The sequence below is a fragment of the Oculina patagonica genome, chromosome 12 (genome assembly GCF_052425735.1).
Source record: "Oculina patagonica isolate OP01 chromosome 12, crgOcupat, whole genome shotgun sequence".
Classification (NCBI taxonomy): Eukaryota; Metazoa; Cnidaria; class Anthozoa; order Scleractinia; family Oculinidae; genus Oculina; species Oculina patagonica.
In genome coordinates this window covers 6,600,311-6,616,180 of record NC_135769.1, presented here as the reverse complement: position 1 = coordinate 6,616,180, position 15,870 = coordinate 6,600,311, and the positions used below count along the sequence as shown (strand labels likewise).

Genomic DNA, 15,870 nt, shown 5'->3' with positions numbered 1-15,870 from the left:
AATCATGGCTCGTTATATTCGAATTCACCCAATTGCTTGGTACGGACACATTTCAATGAGATTTGAATTGTATGGATGCTTTTCAGGTGAGGTGGATGAAGCGCCGCACTTCTTATTTTATTTTATTTTATGTTTTTTTTTTCTTTATATTCTTCTCAGGTAAAGTTGCAGGTAGAAGTCAGCATTCATAGCAAAAAATTATAACAGGCTAAAAACGTTAAGGGGAGTCCTTCTTAATTACCAATTTGTTGCTAAGAAAGATTTCAGACCGTCATTTTTTGGAATCCAAACCTCCTACGGATAACTTTGTTCTATTGACGAGTCCTTCAAGAGTTTCAAATCACAGCCATTATTTGACAAGTCATGTGACCGTAATAGAAAAAAACCCTAAAAAGAAACCTAGTTAAAAGGGACCCCTTAAAACAAACGTTTAAAAACTTCAATAAATGTTTCGATGAAAAATCTGTGATATTCATCAGTTGATGAAATAGTGTAAAATGTTACGGTTTAGAACACCATACGGCGATTCGTTATTGACTCATCATTTGGGTCAAGCTGTGAACATTTTCATTTCACCCTGCCCTCCACCTGTGTGTATGCCACTCCTCACTCTGTCCTCCTAACGCTCTGCCGGTTATGTGGGCACGCGGCCAGAGAGGGGAGTCTATATGAAAGGGGTGGGGATGCTCGTCGGGTAATTTTGAAAAGAATCCCTGAAAGAGAAAAGTCTAGGTACGGCTTAAGTTTTTCATGAACCCTAAAAGGTAACAAAAAACTAGGAAAATAATTTATATTTGTATGTTTCTTCGTGTGCACCCCTTAATGACATCATTTTGGCTAAAAATATTGGCTTTTTGCCCAGAACATTCTAAGCTAGATCAAAAACCGAAATTTACACCCCTAAGCGAGACGATGAGCATCAAGTGTTATCATTGTTGTTGTTGTTCTTATTATTGTAAAACCATCAATTATATCGTACATACAACACAATTGTTCTATTTTAAAGGCTTTACAACTCCTAAGCCTCCTGCGTGCATGGCTGGACTAGGAATGGAAAATAACAAAATCCCTGATTCTGCAATAACTGCGTCCAGCATGTACAACAATGCCTACAGACCCAGTCAGGGTCGGCTTTACCAACAGGCGGTGAGTGGCGGTTCTGGCAGTTGGCTAGCTGCTGCAAACAACAATCAGCAATGGTTTCAAGTGGATTTTGGAGGCTGGACCAAAGTCACAAGGGTATGCACCCAGGGAAGACTGAACGCGGGTCAGTGGGTCACAAAGTACAAACTTGGTTATAGTTACGATGGAGTGTTTTACACGGACTACAAAGAAGACGGAGATAAGGTAAGTAGTGATTTAACCGAAAGCAATGTATTCTGTAATCTTTCTTCCTGGGACATTCACTGTGCAGAACTCGACTGGTATTTGTTTTAACATCATTCTTCGTTAGTCTTTGAATAGCACATAAGCGATGGCAGGCAAAAAAATAATCATTTCAATTACGTAGTTAATTTTGGCTATATACGCCATAGGCATATCAACTGTTATATTACTGTTATATGGCTATTAAATGATGATGATGATGATGATGATGATGATGATGATGATGATGATGATGATGATGATGATGAACTCGACCAATTTATAAGCATAAAAATGTGTTGCAAACATGTAAGAAATATATTTTAATTTCTTGCACTGTCCACAAAACGAACTTTTCGGTAACTATGAACTTCTTCTGTATTGTTCTGTACTAGGAATTTGATGGCAACACGGAACAGTTCATGCCTGTTTGCTATTTGCTGAAGAATCCAATTGTCACCAAGTTTATTCGAATTAATCCGGTTGCTTGGCATGGACATATTGCCTTGAGAGCAGGCTTTTATGGCTGTAAATCTGGTAAGTTGGCTTTTTTGTTACTAAAATCTTCAATCATGTTTTATCCATTAAAGGAGCTATGTCACAGAGATTTCTCCGATTTTTTGTCTAAACTATTTTGACTTTAGTGCAGTCTATTACCAAATGCAAATTAGCCAAGTTGTAACCATACTTACCCCTAAAGAAAATGGTGTTTGTCTCGGGAAGTGGGCACGCGCGTTTAGGATGCAAATGAGTTTGTCTTCTAGGACTCCTCGGTTTAAGAAATGCCCTGGTTAGCTATGTGTTGTGAACTTATTCGAACAACAAAATTAAGAAGACGACTTTCGTGGTTAGCTGTTGACTTTACTTTATAAAGCGGCCTTCAAACGACAAACTAAAGTTGGCAAACTCGTGCTGGCAAACACAAGTTGGTGTGTGTGAACGACACAACAACAGTTGGCAAACAAGTTGGCAAACTGTTGGCAACAAATAGAACTTGTCTCTATTCTCGCCAACAGTTTGCCAACTTGTTTGACAACTCGTTTTTCGTCGTTCACACACACCAATTTGAGTTTGCGCACACGAGTTTGCCAACTTTAGTTTGTCGTGTGAAGGCCTCTTTAGACGAACTCCACTTATCCTGTAGCTCATGATCATCTGTTAAATTAAATGCTGTAGACTACACTGCCATCCGGTCTAATCACGCAGGCTAACGCTTCTATTCAAAGTTGCTTAATTTTTTTTATTCTTGGTTTCTCTAGCATCTCAAAAAAACCGATGAGCTTGTCAGGGCGCCCTATTTAGGACAAGTGACAGTAAACCACTACCATAATACCTTTTGGTATTGTGGCGTACGCGTTTACGCTTTCATGGAACAACTTTTCTCAAAACAGCTGTATTTAAGTGAAACCTCGTTTTAATAAAAATGAATACTGTACGAAAACATTAATGTAGATCTTTATAATGTTCTACTACTTCTTGCCAACAGGATTCGACATTCCCAAAATAAATTGTTTTTCTCCCCTGGGACTGGAAAACGGTAAGATACCAGATTCCGCCATAGTAGCATCGTCGCGTCATAACCAATGGTGGGGACCTGAGCGAGGAAGACTGAACGAGAAAGTAGAAGGTAACTGTATTACTTCTCTGTACTTAAATTGAACTTTGACATAATTTATTTTAAGGTCATTGCCCTGTATTGCATTGCGTATCCTTACTGCGCATAATTTTACGCGTAATTAGCGCGCGCACATAAACAAAATGGCGGCTTTTTTTCTATGTGGCTTATTCCGCGACGGAAGTAAATTGTCGCTTTCTCGTAAACGAGAATGGCGACCTATCAATTTTTCTTATATTTCGGGTGTAGCGATCAATTTCTTCCTGTAAAATAAAAACAGATCAATTCTTATGTTTGATTAATATTTTATCGCTAAAAACGTGTACTTTGCCAGTACTCGCAGAGGAATTATAAAGGAATTATATATAATATATAAGGTCTTCTAAACAAATATGGCTACCACTCTTTTTATTTCAAAATTAAAGTTCCAGTAGGCGAAGTTTGGTTAATAATCTATGTTCAGTTCTATTGCAGAGTAATGACCTTAAAAAGGCGTTATTTAAGATCATTGTCCCGAACTGAAGGTAGATTTTCAACCAAACTTTGTCTACTTTTATTTTGAAATAAAAAGGTCGGGTCCCCTTATTCGTTTAAGAGCAGGAAGACCTTGTATATATCGCATATTCCCTTGCGAGTACTGGCAAAGTACACATTCCATGCATTATGCAATTTATTTTTAAAACATAAGAAATGATCTGTTTTCGTTTCACAGAAAAAACGTGATCGCTACACCTAAAATCTGAGAAAAAAATTAATAGGTAACCTTAATTATTCGTTTACGAGAAAGAGACGATTTATTTTTCTCGCAGACTTCGCCGTCATTTTGTTTAGGTGCGCGCGCTAATTACGCGTAAAATTATGCGCAGTTAAGGATGCAACGACCTTAATAAATGCTAGCAAAACAGTCAATTTCGTTCGAAATGATTGTGCATAATTTTAGGCAGTTTCCAAGGTGGGTGGATTTCCCAATACAACGACGCTAATCAGTACCTACAGATTGACTTGGGAAAGGTTACTAAGGTGACTGGGATCGCTACTCAAGGACGATATAATGCGGGCTGGTGGACAAAGACCTACACTCTGGATTACAGTGTAGACGGTGGAACATTCAAGAAATACAACAACGGTCAGGTAAAGATATATGGAAACAACATTATGTACGCAGAACAGTTTTCAAATTCGCTCTTACAGGTCATGCTAACTGGTTAAGACAGTTTCTGACTTTTTCACTTGGTCAAACAATCGGGGGGGAGGATATGGCTTGGAGCCGTTTTAGTCGGAAATAGGAAAGAGATTGTTTAAATTAGGTATGGCTTTTGCACTTGGTCAGCAATTAAGTGTCAGTCTTGGACGAAAGCGTAATTTTATAACGGGAGTTTCTTCTCAAATGTTTATGCAAACTTAAGTTGCTCCCGAGCAAAGTCTAGTCTAAAACAGGGTATCGAGTTTTGGCTGTCAGAAAGCGCACAGCACACCTCAACTCAAATTTCAAATTATCTCCCGGAGCAAATGAAGGTGGCTTGTAGGTGGCTTAATTCAATTTTTAAAGCCGTTGATTTGTGAAATCGGTTGAGTTGGAATAACGCGCAATTGCCTTTGTTTTCTTTTCACATCAGATTCTCCTTGAAAACGTAATTTAAAGCGATTCTTAATGGAACATGTTTTTAAAATACTCAACCATTTTCTTAACCTTTACATTACCATGACTTCCACTCCACATCTTTAGAAGCTGAACGAGATGCAAGTTATTTTTCCCTCGACTATAATGTCTTAAAAATTGGACGTAAAACGTATAAACAGTTTCAGTGACTCATGATCTTCAGTTGGAGTTATAAGGTCAAGGCAACTTTTCATCGTTTGCTGGCCTTTAGTCGGGGGGGGGGGGGGAGAAACTTCCTTTGTTACACGACTCAAAAAGTAATCATAGCGGTGCCGGGCAACCGAGACTGCGCAGTAGCTATCGAATGGTTGCTAAGGGCGTAGTGAATAGCTTGACAAAGTTCATTGTTTAGTTCGCATGATTTGGTCTTGACCGTGCACAAAACACAATAGCTATTTGCATTTTGATTGCTCCTTTAAAGTCTTCCGGACATCAAAACAACAATTATTAATAACGGTGACCAGTCTGGCAAAAGTAAGGCTTGTGAAGTTATACTAATTAAAAATAACTCCAATGGTTCTGAAATTATTTCCCATTTTTTGGTTGTAAAGTTTCAACCGTGACAAATTTTTCGCTTGTTATTCCACGCCGCCGAAGCATTCTCAGTGACGTGAGACATTAGGTGAGAAATCTGGCTGAAAATGCCAAAACATCTCAGCGGCGTAAACGCAAACACCGCGACTATTCGAATTTCACACGCACGCAGTCATTGATATTTAAATCTTTCTGAAAAAACAAAACTTTGGTTGGACGTCTCTCTAAGCAACGGCTTGATTGACATAGACTCGCACCGTTTCCAGGCACTGCTATGTATTCAAAGAAAAGTGCCGACTTTCTTCCCTCCCTGCCTTTAGTTTCTATGAAAATAAGTTAATAATAAGACCAAGTTAATAATAATGCCGCCAATGTGGGTAATGCTAGTGGCAGTGGTGACTATAAAGTTAAATTAAACTTAAAAAAATAGTACTGAGGACATAGCTAAGTATACATTTCATTTCATATTTAGCATTTTCGCATTTACCCTGCTCAAATATCTTGATTTTTTTAAGGTTCTACAAGGCAACACAGACTATGTTAACTCAGAAGGCCGTATTCTTGATCCTCCAATCATCGCTCGATTTATCAAGATCAATGTAAAGACATTCGCCGGATATCCTTCTCTTAGAGTAGAGTTGTATGGATGTACGGATGGTATGTGAAATATTCCCATAAACATTACTGTCACACCTTGTAATTCGTTCACAAAGCTACATAACAAGCTAAGGTTCTGCAATGATGTGTAATGAAATCCATCGAAAGAAAAAAGTATGGCGGCTGTACATTTTACTACAATACCTTGCGAACCTAGCACAGCCAATAGAAACAAAGAAAAGCATATTTTTTTCTGAAAGTTTGTCCCTCTACTAATTTTCAAGCTTTTGGAAACTTTAATGTGAGTTTCTATAAGTTTTTTTTTTTGGTTTTCGTGCGTTAAGAATTATGGGAAAATGTACCCGCCGCCATCTTTTTGCGTACCATAGGTTACATAGGGGTGAGGCATTGCAATTTTTCTCTTATGTAAACAATTTGGATATGCTTGATACGTTTACCCGGAATAAGTCTGGATATATGGTACATGCGTGAAACAAGGAGAGCTACGTTTTGGCTCGATCAATGGTATCATTTTTTTACGTAAAAACGCTCGCTAAAGGAAACCTAGGGTGAAAAGGGAAACACTTCCACCAGGGACAACTTTTATTCAAAGGATAATTTCCAATGCGAATTGAATATATTTGAGCTATCTCTATGTACATTTAGGTTTTACCACGCCAAAACCACCCCAGTGCATGGATGCCCTTGGAATGGAACACGGTCAAATACCAGACTCTGCTATCTCAGCCTCAAGCTCAGCCAATGCCAACACCTATGCTCCTTATGTCGGCAGACTGCATTTTCTTTCTTCCGGCAGTGGGAAGTACGGCAGTTGGGCAGCCGGAGCTAACAATGTTAATCAGTGGTTTCAAGTTGATTTCGGAGGTTGGGCACAAATCTCGGCCGTTGCTACACAGGGAAGACAGGATAGCAATCAGTGGGTGAAAAGCTACAGTCTTTCATTCAGCTACGATGGTGTATTCTGGGAGACTGTTAACAACGACCATGGTATCAAACAGGTACAGGAATTTATCGAATGGTGGCATTTCTGCGCTTTAATATAACTTTGTAACAGAGTGCAATGCTCAAATACAATGGGCGGAGGTCCTTAGTTACATACCTACAAAGCTACTAGTAGTAACTATACTTACATTCGACATGAAGTGCATATGCTATATTTTGAAGATCGTAACGCTATAATAGAAATAAATACACTAGTTCTGAAACTGTATCAATGAGGGAAAAAACCAATAAGATAAGTGACAGTGCCATACATCAGTATTAATTATCTTAGCGTTATATTTCGTCTCCCAATCAAATACACATCATTTTTACAGTCACGTGCCCGAGTGCAATATTTTCCCACATAGGACAACAACATTTGTACAGCCACGTGTAAGACAGTAGGTCAACGTGCAATAAGCTTAAGCAAAACCGAAAGAAAAACAACAACAACAATTACAGCAACAAAAAAATAAAACAAAGAAAACAGAACAAACCCGGACGTAAAATTCTTTGTTTCCATAATGGGAGGGAGGATAACTTGCTCAATGTTTAACAGTCTGGAACAACACGTTAAAGGTTTTGTTTTATAATTTTGCAGGTGTTTACTGCCAACTCTGACCGATATACAGTAGTAAGGAACAACCTAAACAAGCCAGTTGTAACAAGATACATTCGCATTTATCCAGAAACATGGAATGGACATATTTCTATGAGGACAGAGTTTTATGGCTGTAAAAAAGGTAACGAATCGGATTTAGCAAAATTCTTATTGTATAATTATAAAAAAAATCTTCTTCTTATGTTATATGTTGGAATAGTTCCTGATAAACTATAACATTTCCCGCAAGATTAACAGGTAAATGAAAACGTTTTAAGTTCGTCTTCGAAGGTAGGCGAGCTCTTAGTGTTTTCAAGCCCAAATTGTGGAATATGAGTAATCAGAATTCCGAAAAATAAATAAAAGAACCAAAAACAATTTTTCCTTGAAATATGATATAAGAAAGAAATTTTTAGAAAAATATCATAATAGTTTATAAGTGCATACTTGACATATTTTTTTCAAACAGGATTCGAAATCCCAAAAATAGAATGTGCTTCTGCTTTGGGACTGGAAAATGGCAAGATACCAGATTCAGCCATGGTAGCATCGTCGCGTTATAACCAATGGTGGGGACCGGAGCTTGCAAGGCTAAACAAGAAGCCACAAGGTAAGAAAATATAATGCCTATTTGAAAACTAGCCTGCAAAGCAGGCGTATTTAGTGAGCATATTCGAACGCATTTTGATCGGCCGCCATCTTGGATTCTTACTCGGAAGAGGATTGGGGATAGGAGAAACGTGTTCTTCCAAACCTCTCTCTTCCCCTCATCCAACATGGCGGCGAATCTACTCGATCGCGAACTAGTACTACGCGCGCCCACGGAAAACTCCTGCACTGCAGGCTAGTTTGAAAACTTTACGTGTTTAGCTTGCGTCTTATTGTTAATGTTCCCAACCCATGAAGTCAAAACAAGACAACAAGTTCAGTGGGAGAAAAGGGGTAAGGGATGAAGTGCTCGAGTTGCCAATCAGAATCATCAATAGAAATCATGCAGGGTACATGTATCACAGGTTAGTTGGTTGGCAACGAGAGACTGGAATCCTCTCCTTCCTTTCAGGAAGCCCTAGTTCCCAAGAAACTGGGGTCCTAATCTCTAGGACCCTTGGGAACAAACACAACCACATGCCCTGGTTCCCAAGAAACTGGGGTCCTAATCTCTAGGACCCTTGGGAACAATCACAACAACCAACAACAGCAACACTGGGGGGCCCCACTATAAGGGGAAAGCTGACCCTGTGAGGCTATGGGGCAAAAGGGCGAATGGTACAGAGCACTTCATCCCCACAAATACACGAAGTGTATTCCCCATAGACGAACAGCACGAAAATATAAAATAGGTTTAAGTTAACATGTAAATAAGTAGTAGTAGCCCTTCACTCGACTCCTTTTCGGGAGTATAGACTATCAACATTCTCTCGTCATAGCGTCCTGTCCTGTGCATCCTTCTCTAGCTGGTACCAACTCTTGCTCATGGCCTCGATCTCTGCTTTTAGCGAACGTCTCCAGGTGTTTAATAGTCGACCTCTCTTTTGACTCCCTTGAGGATTTCAGGTCAAAGCTTGCCTTTTGATGGTACAGGAAGGCATCCGTAAGGTGTTACCTAGCCATTTCATACACGTAAAGGAGTAGATATATAAATTCAAGACTGTTAATACTAAAATGCCCTATTCATGGTTTCCCTTTGAATGATACAGCACAAATTCAATGAGTGCTGGGAAAAACGGGAATAAAAGACCTTATACAGAGCAAAAGTTTGTTATTCACCACTGGAATTATACATTGCTGACATAAGAAACATGGCAGGAAGGCAGAACTCACACAAGAATCAATCAGGGTAGAAGGTGCGAAAAATAAGGCCTATTTGAACAATTAAGACACTTGCTACACAGACATGCATTCATTGTAGATAGAGTAGCTCCTGTTGGATTTATCCTTGTGCCACTAAACTTGGCAGGCTTGAAATGGTTCAATGCTTCTGCATGAACAAAGTAATGTATTCACTACAAAGCAAAATTTTATGTTTTGATCCTAGAATCCTCACTTTTGTATTTCCTGTGACATACTCCCGTAGAAAGTCCTGTTATTGTATTTTATGTCAGGGCCGTTCCTAGGCAATTTTAGTGGTAGTAAAGGCAGGTACGCCCCTGTATGTCTTGGATCAAATTCTTGCTACAATAATATTATTGTTCAATTTCCCCTTGAGTTATAACCTATTTTTTGTTAAAATGGCAGTGACAATGGCACCTTTAAATACCTCAAATTTCTTGCATTAAATGTAAAAACTGTTTACATTTTTAGAATCTTCATAAAGTATTCTATAAGCTGAGAACTTTCGTTGCTTTGAGTTGTTATTTGTCCTATTTTTACTTTAGTGACAAGGGACGAGAAGTCACCACCCTAGCCTCCAGCAAAGCTAAGTTTATGTCGCTCTTCCTCAACTTTGAGCAGCCAAATTATAAAGGGTCTCGTCTACTCAGGTATTAAGACATGACTTCGAACATTACAGAAGATAACAATAGCGAATTCCACCGGTATCTTGTAATTTCCAGCCCTTTAGGCTTTTCGACGGCTGGTGGAAACGGCAGCCTGCAAATTGCTCTAAGTTTCGTTTGTTTTCATATTGAAATCTCATTTAACGCCGGTCTAATATAACGCAAAATAGAATCAGCTTATAAATATTTATACTTAGCTTTTAGCAAGCTCCTGGATTCCACTTGGCCAAGTTGCACCCTAGGGAAATCCGGATTACTTGTCCAATTTTTTACTGACCACTTTCGGCGGGAGAGAAGGCGGCGCGCTAGACGAGGCTTGAAAGACATTCACAACGGCCTTGACCCTTGTTGACTGTTCTCCGGCTTGACAAGAGAATAGTATATTCTAGTTGAAGAAATCGTCTTGTTCTTTATAAGTCGTTCATTCACATTAAGCTTACATAATCTCGCGCAAACGAAGGCATGTTGTCTCCACCATACAAATAATGTTTTTGTGAGGTTCATGCTTTTTGCTGTAGTGTCGGGTTTAGCCGCGGTTTGGAGACCACAGGACCTTGAAGCCGAGTCGGTAGAGTGGCCATATTCCGGTAGAGGTAATCTGTTCTGTGTGTGCATATCAAGTTCCTGAGTTGCTGGACCGAATACCTGTTCAGTAGTGCGAGGCCTTCGACAGATCGTCCGCACATTTATCTTCGAACGACGGAATAAAATGTGTAAAACCGGAACGTAGTTCGTGGGCAGATACCAGGATAACTCATAAAGTACTGATGGAGCGATGTTGAAGCGAAAAACAATCGGAGGATATCACAGCAATAATAATTATTGTGAAAAAACTCTTTTAGGGAGCTCAGAGAATTTTAAGTAAAACTACTCAAGTCTAGATAAAACCGCATGGCCTTGATTGACATAATAGAAAAGGGGCGATGTGATTGGCCAGCCCGAATAGCGCATCACACTCAGAAGTGAGTTTGACCTTTGAATGTAACGCAAGAGTGATAGTCTTGTAGCATATTGCGTGACAGATCTGCGTATTTGAATAGAGTGATCTTATGACTTCTCTGAACTCCTTTCATGGTTGTCACATTAACTTTAATTTATATTACATGTAAATTGGCATTTATATTACATATAAATTTGCTTCAATAACATAAGAATAGAAAAAGTACTGTCACTTCTCGTCAATCCAGATCAAACTGGATTTATAAAAGGAAGATACATCGGTCAAAATGTTAGACTGCTTAACGACATCTTAGAGCAAACAGAATCCCAGAACATCCCTGGGATACTCCTTCAATTAGATTTCCGTAAGGCATTCGACACCATTGAATGGGAATTCATCCAGAAGACGCTAGCTCTTTTTAACTTCGGTGAGAGTATCCAACGATGGATCTCTACTTTTTACACTAATCCGGAGAGCTCTGTTTTAAACAACGGATTTTGCACCAATTCCTTTAAACTGTCAAGAGGAGTGAGGCAAGGTTGTCCCCTGTCTCCTTATTTATTTATTTTGTCGGTAGAATTATTAGCATGCAAAATAAGACAAGACAAAGAAATAGAGGGGATTCGAATCTTCAAAAAGAAATCAAAATAAGCCAGTTCGCCGACGACACCTCACTACTATGCAGTTCCTGCAAATCGGTTCAAAGAGCGATTGAAGTGCTAAATGACTTCGGTGACGTTTCCGGTCTGAGACTGAACCCAACTAAAACTAAAGCTTTGTGGCTGGGGCCATGGAGAGACATCGACGATGAGCCTTTTGAATTCCAGTGGCCAAAAGATCCAATTAGAGCGTTAGGAATATTTATATCTTACCATCAAAAACAAAACGAGAAAAAGAATTTTAAAGCGAAAATCGACAAGTTAAGTACTATTCTCGATCTCTGGCAGTCCAGGAGTCTTACTTTATTCGGCAGAAGTCTTACATCTAAAAGTCTCGGAATTTCACAACTGGTGCACTCCATTTCAATTCTTGACACACCCCCTGAATGTATCAAAGATATTAACTCTCTTATCTTTAAGTTTATTTGGAAAAGAAAGCAAGATAAAATAAAACGTAAAGTAAAGGCCCTCGACTATAAGAATGGAGGTCTGCGTGCAGCCAGTATTGAGGTTATGGTCAAATCACTTAAACTAGCATGGATCTCAAGACTGTTAAAAAATGAGCAATCAGGCGACGAATCCTGGAAGGTGATCCCTAACTACTTCTTGAACAAATATGGCGGTCTTAACTTTTTGTTAAGATGCAACTACAATGAAAAATTTCTGAAAGGTACCACGTTACCTCTATTTTATAGGTCTATTCTGCAGTATTTTTTAGAACTTAAAGCAGTCCACAAATGTATGAACGGGCAAGAACTAGTATTATTCAACAACAAAGACATTTTAATTGGAAACCAAACCATATTTTACAAAGACTGGTTCCAAAAAGAAATTTTTCTCATACAAGATCTTTTAAAAGAAAATGGCAATTTTTTTACTTATCCGGAATTTGTCCGAAGATACGAGCTCATGCAATTTTCGAACTTATATGCAAGTTGTCTCAGCAATCCCAAAACATTTAGTCAAAAAGGCAAGGGAAAAACCTCTAGACAAGAGCACCTTTCTAGCAGTAGATGCTTTCCAACTCTCGCCCAATACTGTAATAGACCTACTCAAAATGAAAAACAAAGATTATTACTGGCTCCTAATTAACAAAGACAATCAAGAGATAAAAGCTGAAGTGAAATGGTCTCGAGACTTACATTCGGAAGAATTTAGACTAGATGATCTCTTCAGCCGTGTTAAAAATGTTTGCAAAGAAAACAAAATGAGAGAATTTTATTTCAAACTTATTCATAGAATAGTGGTGACCAAAAAAGAGCTTTTTTTCTTCGGTATAGAAGACGACATGTTTTGTTTATTTTGTCAAGAACCTGACTCAATAAGTCACACTTTCTTAAATTGCCGCTGGTCAATTCAGTTCTATTCGGAGGTTATCAAGTGGTTTAACAAAGAAAATGACACCACCTTCTCGCCAAGCCCCGTAGAAATACTGTTCGGGAAAAAATCAAGCAATTGCTCTCAAGGCTCGTTTAAATTGTTAAGGAAATTTAATTATACACTCCTGTTCGCCAAATACTATCTATATACACAAAAACTACTCAAAAAAGAAATAAACACGAAAGAGTATATTAGGAAACTCACTTTCAAATATCAAATTGAAAAGCTATTTTGAACAGTTATCGACGCTGTTCTCCAGCCCTCCCCACTACTCTTACTGTTAGGCCCGGGTCGCACTTGAGACAAACATTTGAAATGTTGCAAGATGTTGAGGACAATGTTTGTCTCCGAACTTGTCCGAGACAATTTGAATTGTTGTATTTAGGGTCGCACTTAGACACACAAAATTACTCGTCACTTGAAACTGTGTTTGTTTCGCAGCAAAAATAACATTCAAAAGGGAGAGACAAACCGGTCGCATTGAATCAAATCAACGCAAATTTTTGTTTCTACCTTCTTAATGCGAGCGTTCGTAACGATGTCGAAGCTCATGTAAAAGAAAGCGTACCGCCGTATAAAGCGGAAAATTTGATGAGCAAATTGCTGTGCATCATGATTCGGACTGCGGCTACAGATCAGTTGCCCTAGCCTATACCGATCTTTCCTTTCATTTGAATTATCTTGGCGAGGGCTCTTTTCCCAAATAACGGAAATATTCGGTCGAAAACCGCTTGAATTCGTATTCATCAGACTAGACAGTAAAATGCGAAGCGAACAATTTTTTAAGGATCACTGAACTGATTGACACTTTTTTCACAAGAAAAACAATTTTTGTTTGTTGTTCGTAAAAAGTCCTGCGTTGAGGCAGGACGACGGCTTCTTTGAAGATTTGTCTCCGTGGACAAGTTTTTGTCCGCGTAGGGACAAGTAGGTCGCACTTGGCGTGGTCAACTGATGACAGGAATCTGACAATTTTTTTGGTTATCAAAATAAACTTGTCCCGATTTTGTCCCAAGTGCGACCCGGACCTAAGTCATAAGAAGAATACTGTGTGGTAAACACTCCCTTTTTGTCTTTCTTTAATTTTCATGTACGTATTCTTATTTTAGTGACGTAGGTGATACTTTAAGCTATCTCTTAGAACGCAGTAATTTTTGCATTAGAATTTTTAAAACATTGTCAATAAATCAATGTAATTATGCATCGACGCCAGATACCGCTAGTAATGTATTAAGTAATTCTACTGTAAATAATGTCACTGTATTGCATTTAAAAAAAAAAAAAAAAAAAAAAAAAACATAAGGAAAAAGTACAAAGCATTTCTCCTCGGAGGCTCTTCACAAGTGATGCGGTCTCCTTGAAGGGCAATCGCACCTCAGCGTAGTGAGAATTATTTCATTAACCTTTGACGAGCTTTTCATTTTGTACTATTTTTTTTGTTTTATTTTATTTTAGGCGGTTTTCAAGGAGGATGGATTTCCCAATACCAGGACGCTAATCAGTACCTACAGATTGACTTGGGAAAGCCTACCAAGGTGACCCGTATTGCTACTCAAGGGCGATATGACGCAGGCTGGTGGACAAAGACCTATACCCTGGATTACAGTGTAGACGGTGGAACATTCAACCCATACAACAACGGCCAGGTAAGTAGAGAATTTCTCGTCGGAAACTTCACGTAGACATTATTAACAGTTGTCTACTTTTAAAATCTCCCAACGTCTTTCCTTTTATTAGCGTCAAAGAAAGATTGTCTACGGTTCCCTCTACTGAAAATGAACAGCCACACAAAAACAAAACCTGACGTATGCTATAGATTTGTTTAAAAGAAAATAATATCTCATCTTCGTGGCCGTAACCTCACTTTTTTAATCAGGTTGAATAGTAAAAAATATCTTTTGTGAAAGATATTTAAAAAACAGTTATTCAAGGTAGACTACCCTCTACGCATATGATGAAAATAAAGATAATCATCCGGCCTTATAAGGCAATTCCGCTTTACATATAAAAACAAAAACCCTCACAGTTCGAAACATATAATAACGTACCTATTACGAATTGTTAGTGATTATAAAATTGCCATTTGTAGGTTTTTGCTGTATTCATCCTTGTTTTCATCTCTTCACGGGAGCGAGATCAAACATTCTCGAGTCAGAATGTCTTAGGCGTTCCTTATCAAAAACATGGTGTAGTTCGATTTTGTAATCGCTTAATTGACTGTGATGGTTTAAAAACAAACTGTTTTAGCAATGTAAATGTAAATGTTGTTTATAGTGGCCATGCACCTAGCTTCGAGATAGCTAGTTTACAGGCATGCCACTAAAACTGCGGAAATAAATATTTTAAATGAACAAAACAGGGTTAAAAATCCCAACTGGCAGGAGGCAGACCAGTTGGCTATGTACAAAGCGTGACCAAGGATTTGAACTCGTGACAACCGAGAAACAAATCCAGCTAATGGCAGGGGCAGGTCTTGAACCGGGGACCTCCGGATTACAACACCAGCGCCCTAAACCACTCGCGGCCACGCTTGCCTCAAGTGAGTCATATATGGGTTATTCCCTCCCTTATCTTTATCCTTTTATTTTTTGAAGGTTCTGCAAGGCAACGAAGACTACCGTACTGCAATAGGACGGATTCTTAACCCTCCAATCATTGCTCGATTTATTAAAATCAACGTTAAAACATACGCTGGATATCCTACATTAAGAGTGGAACTTTTTGGATGCACTGATGGTATGCATGTGTAGTAAAATTTTGAACTTATCTTGTTCGCCGTTTTTTTTCACTTTGTATACTAAGCAATAACCTGTTATCGGGCAACTTAAAATTAAAAGTTAATACCATGCACGTGTTTAGAAATTGCATAAGTGGCGTAAGAAGATGTAATTACTTGTTAATGTGATCTTTGGCAATCTTTTGAAGACTATCACATATATTTTGTGACCACTCGAAAAAGTTGGCAAATCCTCGTAAAACCGGGAAAGGTGGTGAGAAACGGGTGTATTTAATATAAAGGGTA

The 15,870-nt window shown here is 38.6% G+C and overlaps 1 protein-coding gene across 2 annotated transcripts in view; it reads left to right on the top strand.

Moving 5' to 3' along the window:
- The window catches only part of LOC144631689 (uncharacterized), a 61,316-nt gene that overhangs the window by 8,798 nt on the left and 36,648 nt on the right, over nt 1-15,870 (top strand). The window contains exons 5-15 of one of the 2 annotated variants that reach the window (XM_078490186.1): nt 1-86; nt 1,007-1,347; nt 1,761-1,902; nt 2,852-2,992; nt 3,921-4,111; nt 5,690-5,831; nt 6,438-6,790; nt 7,375-7,516; nt 7,844-7,984; nt 14,304-14,494; nt 15,443-15,584. The exon at nt 1-86 is cut by the window's left edge and continues 56 nt beyond it. In XM_078490186.1, coding sequence (XP_078346312.1) covers nt 1-86; nt 1,007-1,347; nt 1,761-1,902; nt 2,852-2,992; nt 3,921-4,111; nt 5,690-5,831; nt 6,438-6,790; nt 7,375-7,516; nt 7,844-7,984; nt 14,304-14,494; nt 15,443-15,584 — 2,012 coding nt within the window. The remainder of the gene's footprint in view (nt 87-1,006; nt 1,348-1,760; nt 1,903-2,851; nt 2,993-3,920; nt 4,112-5,689; nt 5,832-6,437; nt 6,791-7,374; nt 7,517-7,843; nt 7,985-14,303; nt 14,495-15,442; nt 15,585-15,870) is intronic. The other variant, XM_078490187.1, reaches the window with a different exon arrangement.